This window comes from Eschrichtius robustus, chromosome 11, assembly GCF_028021215.1.
Source record: "Eschrichtius robustus isolate mEscRob2 chromosome 11, mEscRob2.pri, whole genome shotgun sequence".
In the NCBI taxonomy this organism is placed as follows: Eukaryota; Metazoa; Chordata; class Mammalia; order Artiodactyla; family Eschrichtiidae; genus Eschrichtius; species Eschrichtius robustus.
Window position 1 is genome coordinate 78360154 of NC_090834.1, and position 23510 is coordinate 78383663.

Below are 23510 nucleotides of genomic sequence, written 5' to 3' on the forward strand. Positions count from 1 at the left end.
TTATCCATTCATCTGTGGATGGACACTTAGGTTGCTTCCATGTCCTGGCTATTGTAAGTAGAGCTGCAATGAACATTGTGGTACATGACTCTATTTGAATTATGTAAATTGATACAGCCACTATGGAGAACAGTGTGGAGGTTCCTTAAAAAACTAAAAACAGAACTACCGTACAACCCAGCAATCCCACTACTGGGCATATACCCTGAGAAAACTATAATTCAAAAGTAAGACATTTCTAGAAGAGTTATTCAAAGATGGAATAGGCTGCCTTGTGCAGTAATAGACTGTCTGCAGGGAAAGGACTCAAACCAGGGCTGGACAGCTATGTGTTTGAGATGTTAAGGTCACCAGAGCCCTGAATGTCAGGGAGGGCTACTGGATTTATGTTTTCCTTCCATACTTGGCTGTCAATGAAAAACAGCAAAATATATGGTGTCTTTCATCAGCATTCATGCCATATCTTAACTGTAGCTCTGAGATGTTTTCTTGTGTGAGCAAAATTGTTGCTAGCCCTTAGGGTGGTGAGTTTTTGATTAGGCAAGGCATCCTCCAAGAATTATTTCCTTTTCTTTCAACCTTGGCCCCAGGATCTGGGGGCAGCCTAATTGGCTCAGGGTTGCCCTAATTGCTCACTCGTTTTGCCTTAATTGCCCACGCATTCCTACTCAGTGACTAATCTATTCACACCTTTTCTGTAAGACCCAGATCTCCATGGGTGTATCCATACTGTTAACGAATTAGCAGTATTTATGGCCTCTGGATGGTATAGTTCTTGAGAATACCCTAAAAGCAGTTCAGAGTTGCTCCTGGATAATTTAGTAATTAGAGTCTGACAGCTGTGGGTTTGAGTCCCAGACTGACCACTTATTAGCTATCTGACAGTGAACATGTTATTTAACTTATATGAGCCTCAGCTGCATTAGCTGCCTTGCAGAGTAGATGAGATAATGCATGTGAACAGCTTGGCACAGTACTTGGCATAAGGCAAACACTCAATAATGTTCACTAATGCTATTATAAGTGATGATTATTTTCTAATGATCATCTTGACTGGAGTCTAAAGCTCCATGCTTTCTTTATTGCAGACATTGATGAATGTGCCTTAAGAACTCATACCTGTTGGAATGATTCTGCCTGCATCAACCTGGCAGGGGGCTTCGACTGCCTCTGTCCCTCTGGGCCCTCCTGCTCTGGTGACTGCCCCCATGAAGGAGGACTGAAGCACAATGGGCAGGTGTGGACGCTGAAAGAAGACAGGTGTACTGTCTGTTCCTGCAAGGTGAGGCTAATGTGGTGCAGCGGAGATCGTCACTGTTCTTTCTCTCCCTCCCCCTCTGCTCTCCCTCCCCATGTCTTTCCCCCAGGTGGTTGAGTCATGGGTCTCCCGCGATTTCCTGAAAAGACTTCGCCTGTTCTAATCCCAGCTACAGCTAATGATGCTGCTGAGTGGCAGGCAGACCTGCTTGGAATGAAAAGTGAGGTATAGGGTTGCAAAGAGACTGCTGAGCACGGGGGGAGCAGGGCAGAAAAGCCGATGCCAGTCCTCCCGCTGAGAGCTGGCAGTGCCTTTCAGGTCAGCTGGGTGAGAGCTTTAATGAGCCCTCAACCCTCACTTCTACAGTCCTGCTGATTAAAACTTCTCTTTCTCTGAAATGATCACCTGCACGAACTTGCTCACTCTTCTGGTGACATCATCCAGAAAAGCAAGGCTCAGACACTTGCTTGCAGTGGTCAGAGACAGGTGGGCTTCTGATACATTCTGAACACACAATAATGATAGTACGAGACCGTCTGGCCAAATGATGTCTTCTTTGTCGTTCTCAGTGCTGGGCTATTCCTTACATTAAGTTGTTTGGAAGTGAGTTTAATGCTTCTGAAAACAAAATTCTGTCATCGACTAGTTTTGCTTTATGCTTTGCAAAATGGGCCTATTACAGTGTTTGATTTCCTTGTGCTTTATTTCTTCTTTTGTTGATCTTGCCTATTCATTTTCCTTTGATATTGCTTTCCTGTAGCTCTTACCTTGTATTTTTTATGTCCCATGGGGATAGGACTGTTAATCTTTGGCTTACGGGCATGGGAACTCTGAGAAATTACTTGCTTAGTAGCCTTGTAGAGAGCTGGTCTCCTGATAAACTCTGAGTGTTCCCTGGAAACACAGTAGAAATGAACCTTGAAAAGTCCCCCAATTCATTCACCTGCCTTCAAGTCTGTCACACCTGCAACAGACCTGGGGGCAGCTATTTAGGACAGCTGTTTTACCAGGTGTTTAGATCATTAGCCCATAACACCCATTTTCCCCCTTATACATAAATATAGTTCCCCACATTTAAACTTAGGTCCATTGCCCCCAGTTGTTAAGTACCTCCTCTATGCCAAGCACCCTGTAATTTAATGACAGCATCCCACTTAATATAGCACAACTCTGAAAGACGAAGAAACTGAGTTTCTAAGTTTTAGGGGAAGTAATGTGCGCTTAATATCACAAGATATAAATGTGTAAGCTGGGATTTGAATTCTACTTGCTTGCCCCAAACTTTATAGTTTTCTCATCTTGCTACATGTCCTGTAACCCTCTACAGATGACATCTGTTGACATTTATAAAAAGCAGTTAAGTAATCAGTCAATCCAACTTGGCTGAGCTCAACGCTCAACTCAGTACTATGTTAATGACTGGGTAGGACATCCTCTCAAGAAGTTTTCAAGTTATTAAGTACAGTATTTAAACATGTGGCACTGACTCAGAGCTAAAGTTTTGGGGTTTTTTGGCCATGCCGCGCAGCTTGCGGGATTAGTTCCTTGACCAGGAATTGTGCCTGGGCCCTCCGCAGTGAGAGCGCAGAGTCCTAACCACTGGACCGCCAGGGAATTCCCAGAGCAAAATTTTTGAGAGACAGAAAAGCTTGCTGTGGGTTAGGATAGTTGAGAAAGGCTTATGGAAGAGGTTGGCAATTAGGTCTCCATTCAGCCAGCAAAATGAAGATGAATTCCTTTGCTAGTTCTTTTCTAGAAAATATTGTTTTTCTACACCTTTGAGGAGGCTCACAACCTAACCCCAAATTCTTCTTAGGCTTTCTGGATCCCCAGTACCTGGAACAGGCAAGGGACTTTAGTTGAGTCTTGACCAGTATGAAACCAAAATTTATTTTTCAGTTGTTGTTTTATTTAAGCCCATGATAAAGCAGGGCACTTACCAATCATTAAAAATTTTCCAAAGCTTCATTAATTGGTGGGGCTAATAATAATCCAAGAAGGCTAAGTTGACTTATTCTGCTTTGACACCTAAAGTAGCTCCAAAGACTTCTGGGAATTAGACTGTGACATTGCCACAGGAAAGGAACAATTCCTGTCCTCTTATTTTGTTAATATAATGCACCTCCACCACCACTGCACTCCTTTATGAATAAAGTACTGGGCAGAGTTCTCTACATAAGTCTTTTTTAAAAATAATTACTCGTTAGTAGCATAGCTTCCAAGAGGTTGTGGATGGGGAGGAGATCTGGCTTTAGGAGCTGAACTGAAACCCTGAATCAAATTCTGTAGATCATCCTCAAAAAATGAACTTATTTGTGATCCTCTTTGTTTGTTTCCATTATTTTCAGTTGTAAGTATTCTATTCTGATTTGATAAGAAATATTTCCAGTACTTAAGCATCAAAGTGAACTATTATAATGGCATCATCTTAGAGGCTAAGAAATAAAATCAAGGTTAAGATATAAAGTGCTAGCTTTTCAGTCATACCCTTGATGTTTCAAATTCAAATAAAAAAGAATCACACAAGTAGAATCACACAAGCCAACAAAGGGTCAAGGCATACCGTTGAAAGAAGAAAAGTCAAAGTTCTTTCCCCCTTGAGAATCAGTACATCAGGTTAGCTAATGTTTCATGCCAATGGAAAAAAGAAGCCTTGAAACATGTCCACAGCTGAATGGAGTTCAATGATAAAGCTAGGCTAGCATGGATTTGGGCTTTGTTTAGATGCCATGTGCTTCCTTGACAGTGGCAATGATTTTGTGCACCTTTAGACCACTTAGTTGATTAGGCACAGAATAATTGCTGAATTGTTTGGAACCCACGTTCCTCCAGCATTATCCAGATCACAGAAACCCAGAGTGAAAAATGGTTCTCTCACTGGGCTTGATCCCTAAATCTTAGTTCCAGCCCAATTTCTTTTCATAGATACCCATCTGTGGCTTTTCCTTTCATAAATTTGTCCAGGGCCTTATGGAGACATTTTTATTTTCTATCTGTACTACATGGAAAGGCAGAGTGGTCTCAGCTTTATTAGTTTCTAGGAAATGCAGCATTTTAGTATGAGTGGTTACATTTATATTGGAGATCATGGAGATGAATGGGGAAATGGATACACAATTAACCACCTGTCATGCCATGGTAGAGTCATGAACAATTTATTTGTTGAGGGAACATACAAAGGGGAAGTATGCTCTATTCTGGGAGGATGCAGAAAGGAATAGAGAATGACTTCATAGAGTAGGTGAACTTTGAATGAAACATTAAAGGATGAGACATTTATCCAAGTAGAGGTGTGGGGAAGGTGAACTCCAAACAGAGGGAAAACAAGAACAAAGAAGCAGAAGCATAACAATATATATTAAAGGAAATATGAAGTGAATGATGAGATTAGAATATCAGGAGCAAGAAGAGTATGGGAAGGTTATAACTGCTGATGAGCCTGGAGATAAAGGCCGGGCATGGAGTCCAGCTTTGGAATTTAGACTGCATCCTGTGAGCAGCTGAGGATCATGAGAGATTTTTTCATTTAGGATTGGTGTGGCCTAATCATGGTCTGATTGACAGCATGATGGACAGACTGGGGAGATCAAGGCTAAATGGAGAGACACCACTTAGGCTGAAGTAAAGGTTCAGGAAAGTAAAGGTGAGAACCTGAAAGAGGCAAGAGAGGTAAGATCACATGGGAGATAACACAGAAGTAAAATGATGGGTCCTGATGAATGATGACGTCAGACCCTCAGCCTCTGTGGCTATGTGTGTTCTTATAATGTAGGCAGAAAAAAGCTTCAGAGTGACATGTTGGAAACTTAGCTGCCCATTTTCCTGGGTGAAAAGAATTGAGGTGCCAGTTTCAAGTAAAGAGACAGGATTTGCAATTACTCCTCTACCTACACCTTCACCTACTACTACTACTATCATTAGTAGCTGGAAAATCCAGTGGGAGAAAGAGAAAAGCTATAAAGGCCAGATTTCATTTCTGTGCTTCATTCAGAGGGTTTGTTTTTGTTTTTCTGTTTTGTTGTTATTTTTGTTTAATTAAAAAGAAAGGTGAACTAAAAAGAAAAGCATTCATCCTGAAAGTAAATATAATACTGAAGACCTGAGCAAAACCAGGTCTTGAGTTTTTCTGGGAATTACAGAGATGGGTAGAGAAATAGATACCATAAGCAGTCACCCACCATTCATATTAAAGTCAGGGCCAAAGAGCTGTGACAAGGAAGGTGGGTAAAGTGTAGAAGATTGTTTTGCCTTGAAATTGTCTGGAATACCGGCCATTTGATCTGGTCTCATATAAGCCTTTGCCCAGAAACGGAGGAAGGTGGCCATAGTAGGGAAACTAAAGGCTTCATGCTTTTCCTTCAGGTAAGGAGAGAATAACCCTCTCTGCAAGGAGCTGACAGTAAAATAGCCCTGCCATTCTCAGCATGGCACTCACTCCGAGAGTGAAGAACAGGGATGAGTCAGCCTGTGCCTGGGGCCAGGGTAGATCTTAGACTTCTAGAATCCTTCAGTCTACTCATAAAAATGCTTTGCTTTGCTTTGCTCTGCTCTGCTCTCAGAACTTAACCAGCACCATTATCAATACCTTCCTGTCTAGGGTGTTCTTGATGGCAGGAGTTGGCTGTGCAAGCCCTAAGATTTTGTTTCCCTTTCTTTTTTTTCCCGCTTTTGTTCATTTTTATTTATCAGTTAATAATAACAAATACTTCCCTGTATGTGTGGAATTCTTGTTCTTAGAAATATTTAGTAGTAGAGAATCCATAGGGAAAAATGTGAGTTGTTACACTATATGTGTCTTGTTATGATATTTTACTGGTATGGTTGATTTAAAATATTGTATTAGTTTTAGTTATACAGTAGTGATTCAATATTTTACACATTATATGCCATTTAAAGTTATTATAAAATAATGGCTGTATTCTCCTGTACTGTAAAATACATCCTTGTTGCTTATTTATTTTATACATAGTAGTTTGGATCTCTTAATCCCCTGTCCCTATGTTACACACCCCCCCTTCCCTCTCCTCACTGGTAACTACTAGTTTGTTGTCTATATCTGTGAGTCTGTTTTGGTTTTGTTATACTAATTTGTTTTATTTTTTAGATTCCACATAAAAGTGATAACATAGAGCAACTGTCTGACCTATTTCACTAAGCATAATACCCTCTAGCTCCATCCATGTTGTTGCAAATGGCAGAATTTCATTTTATTTTTGTATGACTGAGGTAATATTCCCTTGTATATACATATCACATTTCTTTATCCATTCATCTGTTGATGGACACATAGGTTGCTTCCATATCTTGGCTACTAAAAATAATGCTGCTATGAACTTTGGGGTGCATCTGTCTTTTCAAATTAGTGTTTTCACTTTCTTCGGATATATACCCAGGAAAGGAATTGCTGGATCCTATGGTAGTTCTATTTTTAGTTTTTTGAGGAACCTCTATACAATGTTCTATAGTTGCTGTACCAATTTACATTCCCACCAACAGTGTGCTAGGGTTGCCTTTTTTCACATCCTTGCCAACATTAATCATTTATAGACTTTTTGATTGTAACCATTTGAACAGGTGTGAGGTGATATCTCATGGTGGTTTTGATTTGCATTTCTCTGATGATTAGTGATGGTGAATATTTTTTCCATGTGCCTGTTGGCCATCTGTATATCTTCTTTGGAAATATGTCTATTCAGGTCTTCTGCCATTGTTAAATTGTTTTTTTTAATTGAATTGTATGAGCTGTTTATGTATTTTGCATATTACTCCTTATGGGTCATAACATTTGCAGATATTTTCTCCCATTCACTAGGTTATCTTTTTGTTTTGTCAATGGTTTCCTTTGCTGTGCAAAAACTTTTAAGTTGAATTAGGTCTGATTTGATTTTTTGTTTGTTTTTAAATTTTATTGCAGTATAGTTGATTTACAATGTTGTGTTAATTTCAGGTGTACAGCAAAGTGATTCAGTTATACATATACATATATTCATTCTTTTTTAGATTCTTTTCTCTTATAGGTTATCACAGAATATTGAGTTCCCTGTACTATAATATGTCCTTGTTGGTTATTTATCTTATTTATAGTAGTCTGTGTATGTTCATCCCAAGCTCCTGATTTTTCCCACCCACCATGTTTCCCCTTTGGTAACCGTAAGTTTGTTTTTGGTATCTGTAAGACTGTCTCTGTTTTGTACATAAGTTCATTTGTATCATTTTTTAAAATTAGATTCCACATATGAGTGATATATGAGTGTCTGACTTACTTCACTCATTGTGATCATCTCTAGGTCCATCCATGTTGTTGCAAATGGCATTATTTCATTCTCTTTTTAGAGCTGAGTAATATTCCATTGTATATATGTATCACGTCTTCTTTATCTATTCCTCTGTCGATGGACACTTAGGTTGCTTCTATGTCTTGGCTATTGTAAGTAGTGCTGCAATGAACACTGGGGGTGCAGGTATCTTTTCAGATTATGGTTTTCTCCAGATATATGCCCAGGAGTGGGAATGCTAGATCATGTGGTAGTTTTATTTTTAGTTGTTTAAGGAACCTCCATACTGTTCTCCACAGTGGTTGTACCAATTTACATTCCCACCAACAGTGCAAGAGGGTCCCCTTTTCTCCACACCCTCTCCAGCATTTACTGTTTGTGGACTTTTTGATGATGGCCGTTCTGATGTGTGTGGAGTGATACCTCAATGCAGTTTTGATTTGCATTTCTCTGATAATTAGCGATGTTGAACATCTTTTCATGTGCTTTTTGGCCATCTGTATGCTTTCTTTGGAGAAATGTCTATTTAGATCTTCTGCCCAGTTTTTGATTGTTTTTTTTTGTTTTTTTTGACATAGAGCTGCATGAGCTGTTTGTATATTTGGGAGATTAATCCTTTGTTGGTTGCTTTGTTTGCAAATATTTTCTCCCATTCTGTGGGTTGTCTTCTCATTTTGTTTATGGTTTCCTTTGCTGTGCAGAAGCTTTTAAGTTTAATTAGGTCCCACTTGTTTATTTTTGTTTTTATTTTCATTACTGTAAGAGGTGGAACCAAAAAGATCTTGCTGTGATTTGTATCAGACAGTGTTCTTCCTATGTTTTCCTCTAAGAGTTTTATAGTGTCCAGCCTTACATTTAGGTCTTTGATCCATTTTGAGTTTATTTTTGTGTATGGTGTTAGAGAATGTTCTAATTTCATTCTTTTACATGTAGCTGTCCAGTTTTCCCAGCACCACTTATTGAAGAGGCTGTCTTTTCTCCTTTGTATATTCTTACCTCTTTTGTCATAGATTAATTGACCACAAGTGTGTGGGTTTATTTCTGGGCTTTCTATCCTGTTCTCCCATTTACAAGGTTATCTTTTTGTTTTGTCAATGGTTTCCTTTGCTGTGCAATAGGTCCCATTTCATTTTTTTTTTTCTTTTTTGCTTTAGTTTCCTTTGCCTGAAGAGACAGAGCCAAAAAAATATATTGCTATGATTTATGTCAAAGAATATTTTGCCTATATTTTCTTCTGGGAGTTCTACGGTTATTAAAGACATTGAGGTCTTTAATCCATTTTGAGTTTGTTTTTGCATATGGTGTGAGGAAATGTTTTAATTTCATTATTTGACATGTAGCTGTCCAGTTTTCCCAGCACCACTTCTTAAAGAGGCTGTCTTTTCCCCATTGTATATTCTTGCCTCCTTTGTCATAGATTAATTGATCATAAGTACATGGGTTTATTTCTGGGCTGTCTAGTCTGTTCAGTTGATCTATGTGTCTGTTTTTGTGCCAGTACCATGCTCTTTTGATTACTGTGGGTTTTTAGTATAGAGAGTATGATACCTCCAGCTTTGCTCTTATTTTTTTTTTTCCCCACAAGATTGCTTTGGCAATTGAGAGGCTTTTGTGGTCACATATAAATTTTAGGAGTATTTGTTCTAGTTCTGTGAAAAATTGTGTTAAATCTGTATTGCTTTGGCTAGAATGGATATTTCAACTGTATTAATTCTTCCAGTGCAGGAACAGAGAATATCATTCCATTTATTTTTATCCTCTTCAATTTCCTTCATCAACATTTTATAGTTTTCAGAGTATATGTCTTTCACCTCCTTGGTTAAATTTATTCCTCAGTACTTTTTTCTGTTTGATACAATTTCAAATGGGATTTTTAAAATTTTGTCTTTCTGATAGTTCATTATTAGTGTATAGAAAAGCAACAGATTTCTGTATATCAATCTTGTATCCTGCAAATTTACTGAATTCATTTATTAGTTCTAATTGTGTTTTGATGGAGACTTTTGAGTTTTCTGTATATAGTATCCTATCATCTGCAACTAGTGACAGTTTTACTTCTTCCCTTCCAATTTGGATGTCTCTTATTTATTTTCCTCGTCTAATTGCTGTGTCTAGGACTTACAATATTATGTAAAATGGAAGTGGTGAGAATGGGCATCCTTGTCTTATTCCTGAATTTAGAGGAAAGGCTTTCAGCTTTTCACCAGTAAGTATGATTTTAGTTGTGTGTTTGTCATAAATGGCTTTTATTGTGTTGAGATATGTTTTCTGTGTACCAACTTTGATGAGAGTTTTTATCATGAATATATGTTGAATTTTGTTAAACGCCTTTTCTACATCTACTGAGATGATCATGTGATTTTTATCCTTCCTTTTGTTAATGAGGTGTATCACATCGATTTTTCAAGTATTGAACCATCCTTGCATCCCTGGAATAAATCGTACTTGATCATGATATATCATCGTTTTGCTGAGAATTTTTGCATCTATATTCATCAGAGATATTGGCTTGTAATTTTCTTCTTTTGTACTGTCTTTGTCTGGTTTTGGTGTCAGGGTAATGCTGACCTCATAGAATGAATTTGCAAGTATTCCCTCCTCTTCAATTTTTGGAATAGTTTGAAAAGGATAGGTATCAGTTCTTCTTTATATGTTTGGTAGAATTCCCCCTGTGAAGCCATCCAGTCCTGGACTTTTCTGTGCTGGGAGGTTTTTTTGTTTGTTCGTTTTTTTAATAAATTCAATTATACTACTACTAATAAGTCTATTCACATTGTCTGTTTCTTCCTGATTCAGTCTTTGAAGGTTGTGTTTCTAGAAATTTGTCCATTTCTCTAGGTTGTCCAATTTGTTGGCATATAACTGTTCATAGCATTCTTATTGGGTTTTTTTTGTATCTCTATGATATCAATTGTTGTTTCTCCTCTTTTATTTCTTATCCTGTTAATTTGGGTCCTCTTTTTTTCTTATGAGTCTGACTAAAGGTTTATCAATTTTGTTTATCATTTCAAAAATATCTCTTGGTTTAATTGATCTTTTCTATTATTTTGTTTGGCCTCTATTTTATTCATTTCCTCTCTGATCTTTATCATTTCCTTCATTCTGCTGACTTTGGGTTTTGTGTGTTCTTCTCTTTCTAATTCCTTTAGATGGTAGGTTAGGTTGTTTATTGGAGATTTTCCTTGTTTGTTGAGGTAAGCCTGTATTGCTATAAACTTCCCTTGTAGGACTGCTTTTGTTGCATCTCATGGATTTTTGAGAGTTGTGTTTCCATTTTCACTTATATCAAGGTATTTTGTGATTTCCTCTTTAATTTCTTCATTGACTCATTGGTTTTTTAGTAGCGTGTTGTTTAGTCTCCACGTGTTTGTGCTTTGCCCATTTTTCTTCAGGTAATTGATTTCTAGTATCTTAAATTTGTTGAGGCTTGTTTGTGGCCTAGTATATGATCCATCCTAGAGAATGTTCCACAGCACTTATATATAATATGTGTATTCTGCTGTTTTTGGATGGGATGTCCTATGTATAAATATTGAGGCCAGGTGGTCTAATGTCATTTAAGACCACTGATTCCTAATTGATTTTTTTGTTTGGATGATCTGTCCATTGATGTAAGTGGGGTGTTAAGTCCCCTACTCATTATCGTATTATTATCAGTTTCTAACTTTATGTATGTTAATATTTGCTTTACATATTTAGTGCTCCTGTATTAGATGCATATATATTAATGAATGTTATACTCTCCTTGTATTGATCCCTTCATCATTATATAATTCCCTTTGTCTTTTGTTACGGACTTGTTGTAGTCTATTTGATCTGAGTATTGATACCCTAGCTTTCTTGTCATTTCCATTTGCATGAAATATCTTTTCCCATTCCCTAAATTTCAGTCTGTGTGTGTTGCTACCTCTGAAGTGAGTCTCCTGTAAACAGAATATAAATGGGTCTTGTTTTTTTATCCAAACAGCCACCCTATGTACTTCATTGGAGCATTTAGTCAATTGACATTTAAAGTGATTATTGATAGATATGTACCTATTGCCATTTTGTTAATGGTTTCTTGGTTGATTTTGTAGTTATTCTCTATTTTTTCCTTCTTCTTTTAGTTTCTTTCCTTGTAGTTTGATGATTTTCTTATAGTGATATGTGTGCTCCTTTCTAGTTTCGTATAATGATGGTAGCTTTCTGATTTGTGGTTACCATGGGATTCATATATGTTGACCTATATTTACTAGTTTTAAACTGGTAGTCATTTAAATTCAAACATATTCTAAAAGATCTACATTTTTTATTTCCCACATTTTGTATTTTTGATATCACATTTTATAACTTTATGTTTGTCCCTTCATTGATTATTATACAGTTGATTTTACAATTTTTTAATTGTATTTTAATCTTTGTACTAGCTTATTTTAGTGGTTGATCCTCAGCCTTTATCTAAATTTGCTTTTACTATTGGGACTTTTCCTTTCCTATCAATACTTACTTCTTGTAATAGCCTTTTCTTTTCCACTTAGAGAAGACACTTTATCATTTTTTCTAAGGTTGGTTTAGTGTTGATGAACTTTTGTAGTTTTGCGTGTCTAAGAAGTTCTTTATCTCTCCTTCTATTCTAAATGATAATATTGCTAGGTAGAGTATCCTAGGTTGCAGGTTTTTCCCCTTCAGCACTTTGCAGGCCAGAAGGAAGTGACATGGTATATTCAATGTTTCTACAGAAAGATCAGCTGATAACCTTATGGTAGTTCCCCTGTATACAACTGTTTGTTTTTCTCTTACTGCCTTTAGAATTGCCCCTTTATTTTTAACTTTTGCCATTTCAATTATGATATGTTTAGTGTGGATCTGTTTGGGTTCATCTGTTTGAAACCCTCTGTGCTTCCTATACCTGAATATCTGTTTCCTTCTTCAGGATTGGGAGGTTTTCAGCCATGATTTCATCAAATACAATTTCAACCCCTTTCTCTCTCTTCTCCTTCTGGGACCCTTGTAATGTGAATGTCGGAACATGTGATATTGTCTCAGAGGTCCTTTAAACTGTTCTATTTTTTATATTTGTTTTCTATTTGCTGTTCTGATTGGGTAATTCCATTATTCTACTTCCAGATCACTGTGAGTTCTTCTGTAACACCTAGTCTGCTGTTAATTCCTTATAGTGTGGTTTTTATTTCAATTATTGTATTCTTTGGTTTTGAATGACTTTTTATATTTTCTAGTTCCTTGTTAAAATCCTCACTGTATTCATCTATTTTTTTCCCTACTTCAGTTAGCATTCTTATTATTTATGCTTTGAACTCTTTATCTGGTAAATTATTTGTCTCTTTTTTATTAGTTTTTTTTTAAGGGGTTTCCTTTTATTCTTTCAGTTTAAACAAATTCCTCTGTCTTCTCATTTTGCTTAACTTTCTCTGTCTCTATGAAATTAGGTGAAAGAGTTACCTGTTGGGGTCTTGAAGGAGTGTCCTTCTGTGAGAGCATCCCTATACAGTCTACATGTGTCCAGTGGCTTTAGTGGGAGAGCTGGATCTGACATGAGCATGAGTCATGTCTTTCACCAGAATGTGCTGGAAACTAACACATTGGTAGGATATGGGTCTGGAGATGAAGTTGCTAGGGCCAGAGCCAAGTGTGATCTAGGGCTTCTCCTCTGCTCAGTGGGCAGCACCACCCTATTGGGTCTGGGATCGAGTCCCAAGTTGCTGGAGCAGAAGCCCTGAGGTTCGAATATGAGCTGGCTCCATTCCCTCTATGTGTATGCTCTTTCCCCTCCTAATACCAGCACTCTCACTCCAGAGGAGAACAATGCTGGAGCAAGAAGGGCTGGAGCAGGTGCCCTCTGTGGGTCTAGGCATGGGCTGTGGTACCTCTGGACCCAGTCAGAGTCCCGGACCTCTTCTGATGTGCTGCCTTCATAAGGGCCAGAAACGACTGCCCCGACTCAGCTCAGATCCTGCACTGGGACTGAGCTGCCTTTTTCCTTCACAGCTAAGCTCTCTCTTCAGCTGCTTTAGCTCTCATCCTAGTGTGGAGCTGCACCAAAGAGCAGGTGGGGCTGGTGTGAGCACTCAGCCTGGGTCTAGGGATGGGCTGTCCCAGCACTGATGTCTGGGACCACTTCCAAAGTACTGCCTTGGTAAGCGCCACTAATGGCTGCTCCCTCCCTGTTCCCGCCTATACCCAGTTATGTCCCTCAAAACTGAGCCTTTACCCCAGTGTGGAGCTGCACTGTGAAGCAAGTGAGGCCAGAGTGTGCCCAACTCAGGCTGGGGCATGTACTGGGGTGGTTTCAGGAAACAGCCAGAATCCAGTGCAGTTTCAATCCACCCTTTTCACCTTGTTTCAGGAGTAACCAAGAATGTGCACCTTCCTCACAAATGGAGTCCAGACTTCCTACAGACCTCCTGTTAATTCCACTGGCTGTCCAACCATCCCATGGGCTTTGTCTTCCCCTTGTCAGACCTCAGGGCTGAGGCACCCAATATATAGCTCTAACTACTCACTCCCAGGGAGGATTCCCCACCTCTTCTGAGTACCCTCCCATGGGAACAGGTACTGACCTTATAACTTCTCTTCCCTTTCTACCTGACACCGTGTGACTCTTTCTTACAACCTTCGTTGTAAGAGATTATCTCTACCAGTCTCCAGTTAGTTTTCATTGAGAACTGCTTCACATGTAGATGTATTTTTGATGTGTTCATGGGGGGTTTGGCATCCTCTTACTCTGCCATCTTGGTCTCTGCCCCTGTGTTTCCTTTTCTTTGAAAGATAAACATATTGGCAGGTTTACTTCTGCCTTCAATACTCTAGGGGTCCTTTGAAGAACAGAGGCTACATTTTTATTCCCCTGACTTCGTATTCCTGTGCAGTTCCAAACCCTACCTTTTCAGTGCAGGAGCTTGAGGGTTATGCCATCCTAATTCCCCAGTGGTCTTGGTTACTTTGTTTCTCCATCAGAGGTTTTCAAACTTTTTCTTGCACAGAATCCCTTGTGAGACTTTCCTTACTGACTCTACCCCTCAAACTTTCTGATATAGTAGGTCTGGGTCAGGGCACAACAATTTGCATTTCTAATTATGGGCATACCTCAGAGATACTAGAGGTTCACTTCCAGACAACAGCAATAAAGCAAATAAAGTGAGTCACACAAATTTTTGTGTTTCTCATTGAATATAAAAATCATGTTTACACTGTACTGGAGTCTATTAAATGTGCAATAGCATTAAGTCTAAAAAAGTATATATCAAATATTTTATTGCTAAAAAATGCTAACCATCATATGAACCTTAAGTGAGTTATAATATTTTTGCTGTTGGAGAGTCTTGCCTTGATGTTGATAGCTGCTGACTGGTCAGGGTGGTGTTGCTGAAGGCTGGAGTGGCTGTGGCAGTTTCTTAAAATAAGGCAACGGTGAAGTTTGCCACATTGATTGACTTTTATGATTTCCCTGTAGCATGCAATGCTGCTTAATAGCATCTTACCCACAGAATTTCTTTCAGAGTTGGAGTCGACCATCTCAAATCCTGCTGCTGGTTTGTAAACTAAGTTTACGGAATATTTTCAGTCCTTTGTTATCATTTCAAAAACCTTCACAGCATTTTCACCAGAAGTAGATTTCCATCTTGAGAAACCACTTTCTTTGCTCATCCATGAGAAGGAACTCTTCATTCATTAAAGCTTTATCATGAGATTGTAGCAATTTAGTCAAATCTTCAGGCTCTCCTTCTAATTCTAGTTCTCTTGCTATTTCCACAACATCTGCAGTTACTTTCTCTACTAGAAGTATTTAAATCTTCATAGTCATCCATGAGAATTAGAATCAACTTCTTCCATACTCAAAATGTTATGTTGAACTCTTCCCATGGATCACAAATGAACGTTCTTAATGGCATCTACAATGGTGAATGCTTTCCAGAATGTTTTCAATTTCCTTTGCCCAGGTCTATTGTAGGAATCACTGTCTATGGCGTTATAGCCTTACAAAATGTATTTCTTAAATAATGAGACTTGAAAGTCAAAATTACTCCCTGATCCATGGGCTGCAGAATGGATGCTGTATTAGTAGGCATGAAAATAACATTAATCTCATTATACATTTCCATCAAAGCTCTTGGGTGACCAGGTGCATTGCCAATGAGCAATAACATTCTGAAAGGAATCTTTTTTTTTTTTGAGCAGAAGGTCTCAACAGTGAGCTTAAAATATTTAGTAAACTATGTTGTAAACAGATGTACTCTCATGCAGGCTTTGTTGTTCCATTTATAGATCACAGGCAGAGTAGAGTTAGCATAATTCTTAAGAGCCCTAGGATTTTGGGAATGGTAGAAGAGCATTAGCTTCAACTTCAAGTCACCAGCTGCATTAGCCCCTGACAAGAGAGTCAGCCTGTCCTTTGAAACCAGGCATTGACTTCTCCTCTCTAGTTATAAAAGTCCTAGAGTCTTCCAATATAAATCTGTTTTGTCTACATGGAAAAGCTGTTGCTTAGTTTAGACACCTTCATTAATTATCTTAGCTGGATATTCAGGATAACTTGGTGTAACTTCTACATCATTACTTCCTACACCTTATATTTTTTCTTTTTTTAATTTTTATTTTATATTGGAGTATAGTTGATTTACAATGTGTTAGTTTCAGGTGTAGAGTAAGGTGATTTAGCTATACATATATCCTTTTTCAAATTCTTTGCCCATATAGGTTATTACAGAGTGTTGAGTAGAGTTCCCTTTGCTATACAGTAGGTTCTAGTTGATTATTTTATATATAGTAGTGTGTATGTGTTAATCCCAACCTCCTAATTTATCCCTCCGCCCTCATGTTACCCCTTTGGTAACCATAAATTTGTTTTCTCAGTCTATGAGTCTGTTTCTGTTTCATAAATAAGTTCATTTGTATCAATATTTTTAGTTTCTACATATAAGCAATATCATATGATATTTGTCATTCTCTGTCTGACTTCCTTCACTTAGTATGAGATAATCTCCAGGTCCATCCATGTTGCTGTAAATGGCATTATTTTATTCTTTTTTGTGGCAAATATTCCATTGTATATATGTACCACATCGTCTTTATCCATTCCTCTGTCGATGGACATTTGGATTGATTCCATATCTTGGCTATTGTAAACAGTGCTACAATGAACGTTGGGGTGCATGCATCTTTTCAAATTAGAGTTTTGTCTGGATATATGCCCAAGAGTGGGATTGCTGGATCATATGGTAGCTCTATGTTTAGTTTCACAAGGAACCTCCATACTGTTCTCCATAGTGGCTGTACCAATTTACATTCCCATCAGCAGTGTAGGAGGCTTCCCTTTTCTCCACACCCTCTCCAGCATTTATTATTTGTAAACGTTTTGATGATGGCCATTCTGACGTGTGTGAAGTGATACCACATTAAAGTTTTGGTTTGCATTTCCCTGATAATTAGCGATGTCGAACATCTTTTCATGTGCTTTTTGGCCATCTGTATGTCTTCTTTGGAGAAATGTCTATTTAGATATTCTGCCCAGTTTTTGGTCTGGTTGTTTGTTTTTTAATATTGTGCTACATGAACTGTTTCTATATTTTGGAGATGGGTCCCTTTTCAGCCATATCGTTTGCAAATATTTTCTCCCATTCTGTGGATTGTCATTTCATTTTGTTTATGGTTTCCTTTGCTGTGAAAAAGCTTTTAAGTTGAATTAGGTCCCACTTGTTTTTATTTTCATTACTCTAGGAGGTGGATCATAAAACATATTCCTGCAATTTATGTCACAGTGTGTTCTGCCTATGCTTTCCTCTAAGAGTTTTACAGTATCTAGCCTTACATTTAAGTCTTTAATCCATTTTGATTTTATTTTTGTGTATAGTGTTAGGGAATGTTCTAATTTAATTTTTTTACATGTAGCTGTCCAGTTTTCCCAGCACCACTTCTTGAAAAGACTGTCTTTTCTCCATTGTATATTCTTGCCTGCTTTATTGTAGACTAATTGAACATATGTGCATGGGTTTATTTCTGGGCTTTCTATCCTGTTTCACTGACCTATAAGTCTGTTTTTGTGCCAATACCATATTGTTTTGATTACTGTAGCTTTGTAGTATAGTCTGAAGTCAGGGAGGCTGACTCAGAGCCTCCAGCTCCATTTTACTTTCTCAAGCTTCCTTTGGCTATTTGGGGTCTTTTGTGTTTCCATACAAATTTGAAAATATTTTGTTCTAGACCTGAAAAAAATGCCAGTGGTAATTTGATAGGGATTGTGTTGAGTCTGTAGTTGACCTTGGGTAGATGTTCATTTTGACAAATGGATCCTTCCAATTCAAGAACGTGGTATATCTTTCCAGCTGTTTGCATCATATCATTTTTTGTCATCTGCATCTTATAATTTTGGAGTACAAGTCTTTTGCTTCCTTGGGTAGGTTTATTCCTAGGTATTTTATTCTTTTTGATGTGATAGTAAAAGGGATTATTTCCTTAATTTGTCTTTCTGATCTTTCATTGTTAGTGTATAGACATGCTACAGATTTTGGAGTGTTATTTTGTTTCCTGCAACTTTGCCAAATTCACTGACAAGCTATAGTAGTTTTCTGGTAGCATCTTTAGGATATTCTATGTACAGTATCATGTCATCTGCAAACAATGACAGCTTTTACTTCTTTTCCATTTTGGATTCTTTTTCTTCTCTGATTGCCTGTCTAGGACTTCCAAAAACTATGTTGAATAAAAGTGGTGAGAGTGGACATCCTTGTCTTGTTCCTGATCTTAGAGGAAACCGTTTTCAGCTTTTCACCATTGAGAATGATGTCAGCTGTGGGTTTGTCATATATGGCCTTTATTATGTTGAGGAAAGTTCCCTCTATGACCACTTTCTGGAGAGTTTTTTTTTAATCATAAATAATATTAAATTTTGTCAAAAGCATTTTCTGCATCTATTGAGATGATCATATGGTTTTCATTCTTCAGCTGTTGATGTGATGTATCACACTGATTGATTTGTAGATATTGAAGAATCCTTGCATCCCTGGGATAAATACCACTCGATCATGGTGTATGACCCTTTTAATGTATTGTGGATTCGGCTGGCTAGTACTTTGTTGAGTATTCTTAAATTTATGTTCATCAGTGATATTGGCCTATAATTTTCATTTTTGTGATATCTTTGTCTGGTTTTGGTATCAGAGTGATAGTGGCCTCATAGAATGAGCTTGGGGGTATTCCTTCCTCTGCAAATTTATGGTAGAGTTTCAGAAGGACAGGTGTTAATTCTTCCCTAAATGTTTGATAGAATTTGTCTGTGAATACATCTGGTCCTGGACTTTTGTTTGTTGGGAATTCTTTAATCACAGTTTCAATTTCATTGCTTGTGGTTGGTCTGTTCATATTTTCTATTTCTTCCTGGTTCACACTTGGGAGATTGTACCTTTCTAAGAATTTGTCCATTTCTTCCAGGTTGTCCATTTATTGGCATATAGTTGCTTGTGGAGTCTCTTATGATCATTTGTATTTCTGTGATGTCAGTTTTAACTTCTCCTTTTTCATTTCCAATGTTATTGATTTGAGCCCTTTCCCTCTTTTCTTGATGAGTCTGGCTAAAGGTTTATCAATTTTGTTTATCTTTTCAAAGAGCCAGCTTTTAGTTTCATTGATCTTTTCCATTGTTTTCTTCACCTCTATTTCATTTATCTCTGCTCTGATCTTATGATTTCTTTGCTTCTACTAACTTTCACTTTCGTTTGTTCTTCTTTCTGTACTTGCTTTAGGTGTAAGGTTAGGTTGTTTGAGATTTTTCTTGTTTCCTGAGGTAAGATTGTGTTTCTATAAACTTCCCTCTTAGATCTGTTTTTGCTGTGTCCCATAGGTTTTGGGTAGTCATGTTTTCATTGTCATTTTTCTCTAGGTATTTTTTGATTTCCTCTTTGATTTCTTCAGTGATCCATTGGTTGCTTCGTAACATATTTTTTAGCCTCCACGTGTTTGTGCTTTGTACAGTTTTTTTTCCTGTATTTGATTTCTAATCTCATAGCATCATGGTTGGAAAAGATGCTTGATATGTCATTTTTCTTAAATTTTACCAAGGCTTGATTTGTGGCCTAAGATGTGATCTGTCCTGGAGACCGTTCCACGTGGACTTGAGAGGAAAGTGTATTCTGCTGCTTTCAGATGGAGTGTTCTATAAATTAAGTCCATCTGGTCTAATGTGTCATTTAAGGCCTGTGTTTCCTTATTGATTTTCTGTCTGGATGATCTGTCCATTGATGCAAGTGGGGTGTTAAAGCCCGCCCTATTATTGTGTTACTGTGGATTTCTCCTTTTATGGCTTTTAGCATTTGCCTTGTATACTGAGGTGCTCCGATGCTGGGTGTATACATATTTACAATTGTTCTATATTTTTCTTGGATTGATCCCTTGATCATTATGTAGTGTCCTTCCTTGTCTCTTGTAACATTCTTTATTTTAAAGTCTATTTTATCTGATACGAATATTGCTACTCCAGCTTTCTTTTGATTTCCACTTGCATGGAATATCTTCTTCCATCCCCTCATTTTCAGTCTGTATGTGTCCCTAGGTCTGAAGTGGGTCTCTTGTAGACGGCATATATACAGGTCTTGTTTTTGTATCCATTCAGCCACTCTATGTCGTTTGGTTGGAGCATTTAATCCATTTACATTTAAGGTAATCACCAATAAAAGGTATGTTTATATTGCCATTTTGTTAATTGTTTTGGTTTTATTTTTGTAGGTCTTTTTCCTTCCCTTTCTCTTTCGTTTTCTTCCCTTGAGATTTGATGACTCTTTAGTGTTGTGTTTGGATCACATTTTCTTTTTTGGGTGTGTATCTCTTGTAGATTTTTGATTTGTGGTTCCCATGAGGTTTTGATATAGCAGTCTATATATATATATAGAAAAATGTTTTAATTTGCTGGTCTCTTAATTTTTTAATGCATTTCTAATATCCTGCATTTGTACTCGCCTCTTCATACGATTTTAGGTTTTGATATCAGATTCATGTGTGGATAATTTCCTACCTTTTCTTTATGTTTGACATTTCCAGTGAGCTTTCCCATTCATAACCATTCATAATTTTCTTGGTTCCACTTGTGGCCTTTTCTGCTTAGTGAAGTTCCTTTAGTGTTTGTTGTAAAGCTGGTTGGTGGCACTGAATTCTCTTAGCTTTTGCTTGACTGTAAAGCTTTCGATTTCTCTGTCAAATCTGAATGAGAGCCTTACAGGGTAGAGTATTCTTTGTTATAGTTTTTTTTTTCCTTTTCATCACTTTAAATATTCCATGTCACTCCCTTCTGGCCTGCAGAGTTTCTGCTGAAAAATCAGCTGATAACCTACAAGGGAACTCCATAAGGTTAGTTATTTGTTTCTTTTCCCTTGTTGCTTTTAATATTTTTTTTCTTTGTCTTTTATTTTTGTCAGTTTAATTAATATGTCTCTCAGCATGTTCTGCCTTGGATTTATCTTGTATGGGAATCCCTGTGCTTCCTGGATTTGTGCATTTTTCCTGGTGGAGGGGACTAGTGCCTGCCCACTCATGGGTGTAGCTGTGTCTTGTCCCTCTGGTAAGCAGGGTCATGTCAAGGGATGTGTTTAAAGGTGGCTCAGGAGGACTTTAAGCACCTTGTCTGCTGATGGCTGGGGCTGTGTTCCCACCCTGTTTGTTGGTTGTTAGGCTTCAGTGCTGGGATGCCTCAGTCCAAAGGGCTGTTGGGTGGGGCCCAGTCTTGGCATCAAAATGGCGGCCTTTAGGGTAGGTCATGCCAATGAGTACTCACTAGTAACTCTGCCATCAGTGTCCCTGTCACTGTAGTGAGCCACCCCCTACCTCTATAGGAGTCCCTCCAAGTCCAGCAGGTAGGTCTGGCCCAGGCTCCTATGAAGTTACTGCTTTTTCCCCTGGGTCCCAGTGCACATCATGCACCCTCCAAGAGTGGAGTTTGTTTCCCCCAGTCCTGTAGATTTCCTGTGATCAAGCCCTGCTGGCCTTCAAAGCCAAATGCTCTAGTGGCTCCTCCTCCTGATGCCAGACCCCCAGACTGGGGATCCTGATGTGGGGCTCAGAACTTTCACTCCTGCGGGAGAACTTCTGTGTTATAATTATTTTGTGGTTTGGGGAGTCGCCCACCTGGCGGGTATGGGATTTGATCATATTGTGAATGCACGCCTCCTCCCATCTTGTTGTGGTTTCTTCTTTGTCTGTCTTTGGAAGTAGAGTATCATCTTTTTTGATAGGTTCCAGTCTCTTTTTGTCGATGGTTGTTTACCAGTTAGTTGTGATTTTGGTGTTTTCATGAGAGGAGGTGAGCTCAGGTCCTTCTGCTCTGCCATCTTGTCCCGGAATACTTCACCTTGTACTTTTACGTTATGAAGATGGCTCCGTTCCTTAATGGTCATGAATCAACCTCTGCTAGCTGTAAACTTTTCTTCTGCAGCTTCCTCACCTCTCTCTCAGCCTCCACAGAACTGAAAAGAGTTAGGGCCTTGGTCTGGAGTAGGCTTTGGCTTAAGGCAATGTTGTGGCTGGTTTGATCTTCTATCCAGACCACTAAAACTTTCTCCACATCAGCAATAAGACTGTTTCACTTTCTTATCATTTGTCTGTTACTGGAGTAGCACTTTCAATTTCCTTCAAGAACTTTTTCTTTGCATTTACAACTTCTAATTGTTTGCCACAAGAGGTCTGCCTTTTGGCCTATCATCTTGGTTTATGACACAGCATACCATCCTCATTAACCTCAATCACTTCTAGCTTTTGATTTAAAGTGAGAGATGTATGACTTTTCACTTGAATGCTTAGAGGCCATTGTAGGGTTATAAATTAGCCTAATTTCAATATTGTGTCTCAGGAAATAATAGGGAGGGCAGAGGACAAGGAGAAAGGCAGGGAACTGGTGGTTGGTTTTGCAGTCAAAATACACACATTTATTAAGTTCACTATCTATCTTTTATAGGCACAGTTTATGGCACTCCAAAACAATTACAACACCAACATCAAAGAAAGATCACTGATCGGGACTTCCCTGGTGGTGCAGTGATTAAGAATCTGCCTGCCAATGCAGGGGACACAGGTTAGAGCCCTGGTCCAGGAGGATCGCACATGCTGCAGAGCAACTGGGCCCGTGTGCTACAGCTACTGAGGCCCGCGCGCCTAGAGCCCATGCTCTGCAACAAGAGAGGCCACTGCAGTGAGAGGCCCATGCACTGCAACAAAGAGTAGCCCCCACTCGCCACAACTAGGGAAAGCCCACGTGCAGCAACGAAGACTCAATGCAGCCAAAAATAAATAAAGTATAATTACAACAACAAAAAAAAATCACTGATCACAGATCACCATACCAAATGGTAATAATGAAAAAGTTTGATTTGTGAGAATTACTAAAATGTGACACAAAGTGAGCACATGACATTGGAAAAATGTCACCAATAGACCTGTTCTACACAGTTGCCACAAACCTTCAATTTGTAAGAAATGCAGTCTGTGATGATGCACAATAAAGGAAAATGCAGTAAAACAAGGTATGCCTTTAGTTCCCAGAAGATTCTAATGCTAATGGTCAGACGACCCCACTTTGAGAACCATTACCCCAAGAATGCTTCTGTTCTGAGTGTGTGTGAAATCCTTTTATCCTACCTCCCAGTCTCCTCATGATACAAGGAAGCAGTATAGTAGAAAGTGATTCTTATAAAACTCCAGATTGGGGTCTAGTTCCTGTTTTGTTATTAATTTGCTATGTAGAAAAGTCATTTCCCCTCTCTGGACCGGGTTTCCTCTTGATTAAAATGAGTCAGTTGGATTAAGTGACTGCTAAAAATTTTCTACACCAGGTGCAAATTAGAGGGGACTAAAAATAATAATAGTTTGTGGGGTATAACCTGAAGGCAAAATTTATTATTTTGTGAAAAGATTGAATATCACTTCCCAATAAATTTGTATGTGAGAAGGTAAAACAAATGGGTCTAGAGTACCACTACTAATTTTATACTTCATATTTGGGA

The 23510-nt window shown here is 38.3% G+C and overlaps 1 protein-coding gene across 4 annotated transcripts in view; it reads left to right on the forward strand.

Moving 5' to 3' along the window:
* Window positions 1–23510, forward strand: part of NELL1 (neural EGFL like 1) — an 865453-nt gene that overhangs the window by 817633 nt on the left and 24310 nt on the right. For all 4 annotated transcript variants that reach the window (XM_068554539.1, XM_068554541.1, XM_068554540.1 and 1 more), the window contains one exon: window positions 1089–1282. In XM_068554539.1, coding sequence (XP_068410640.1) covers window positions 1089–1282 — 194 coding nt within the window. The remainder of the gene's footprint in view (window positions 1–1088; window positions 1283–23510) is intronic.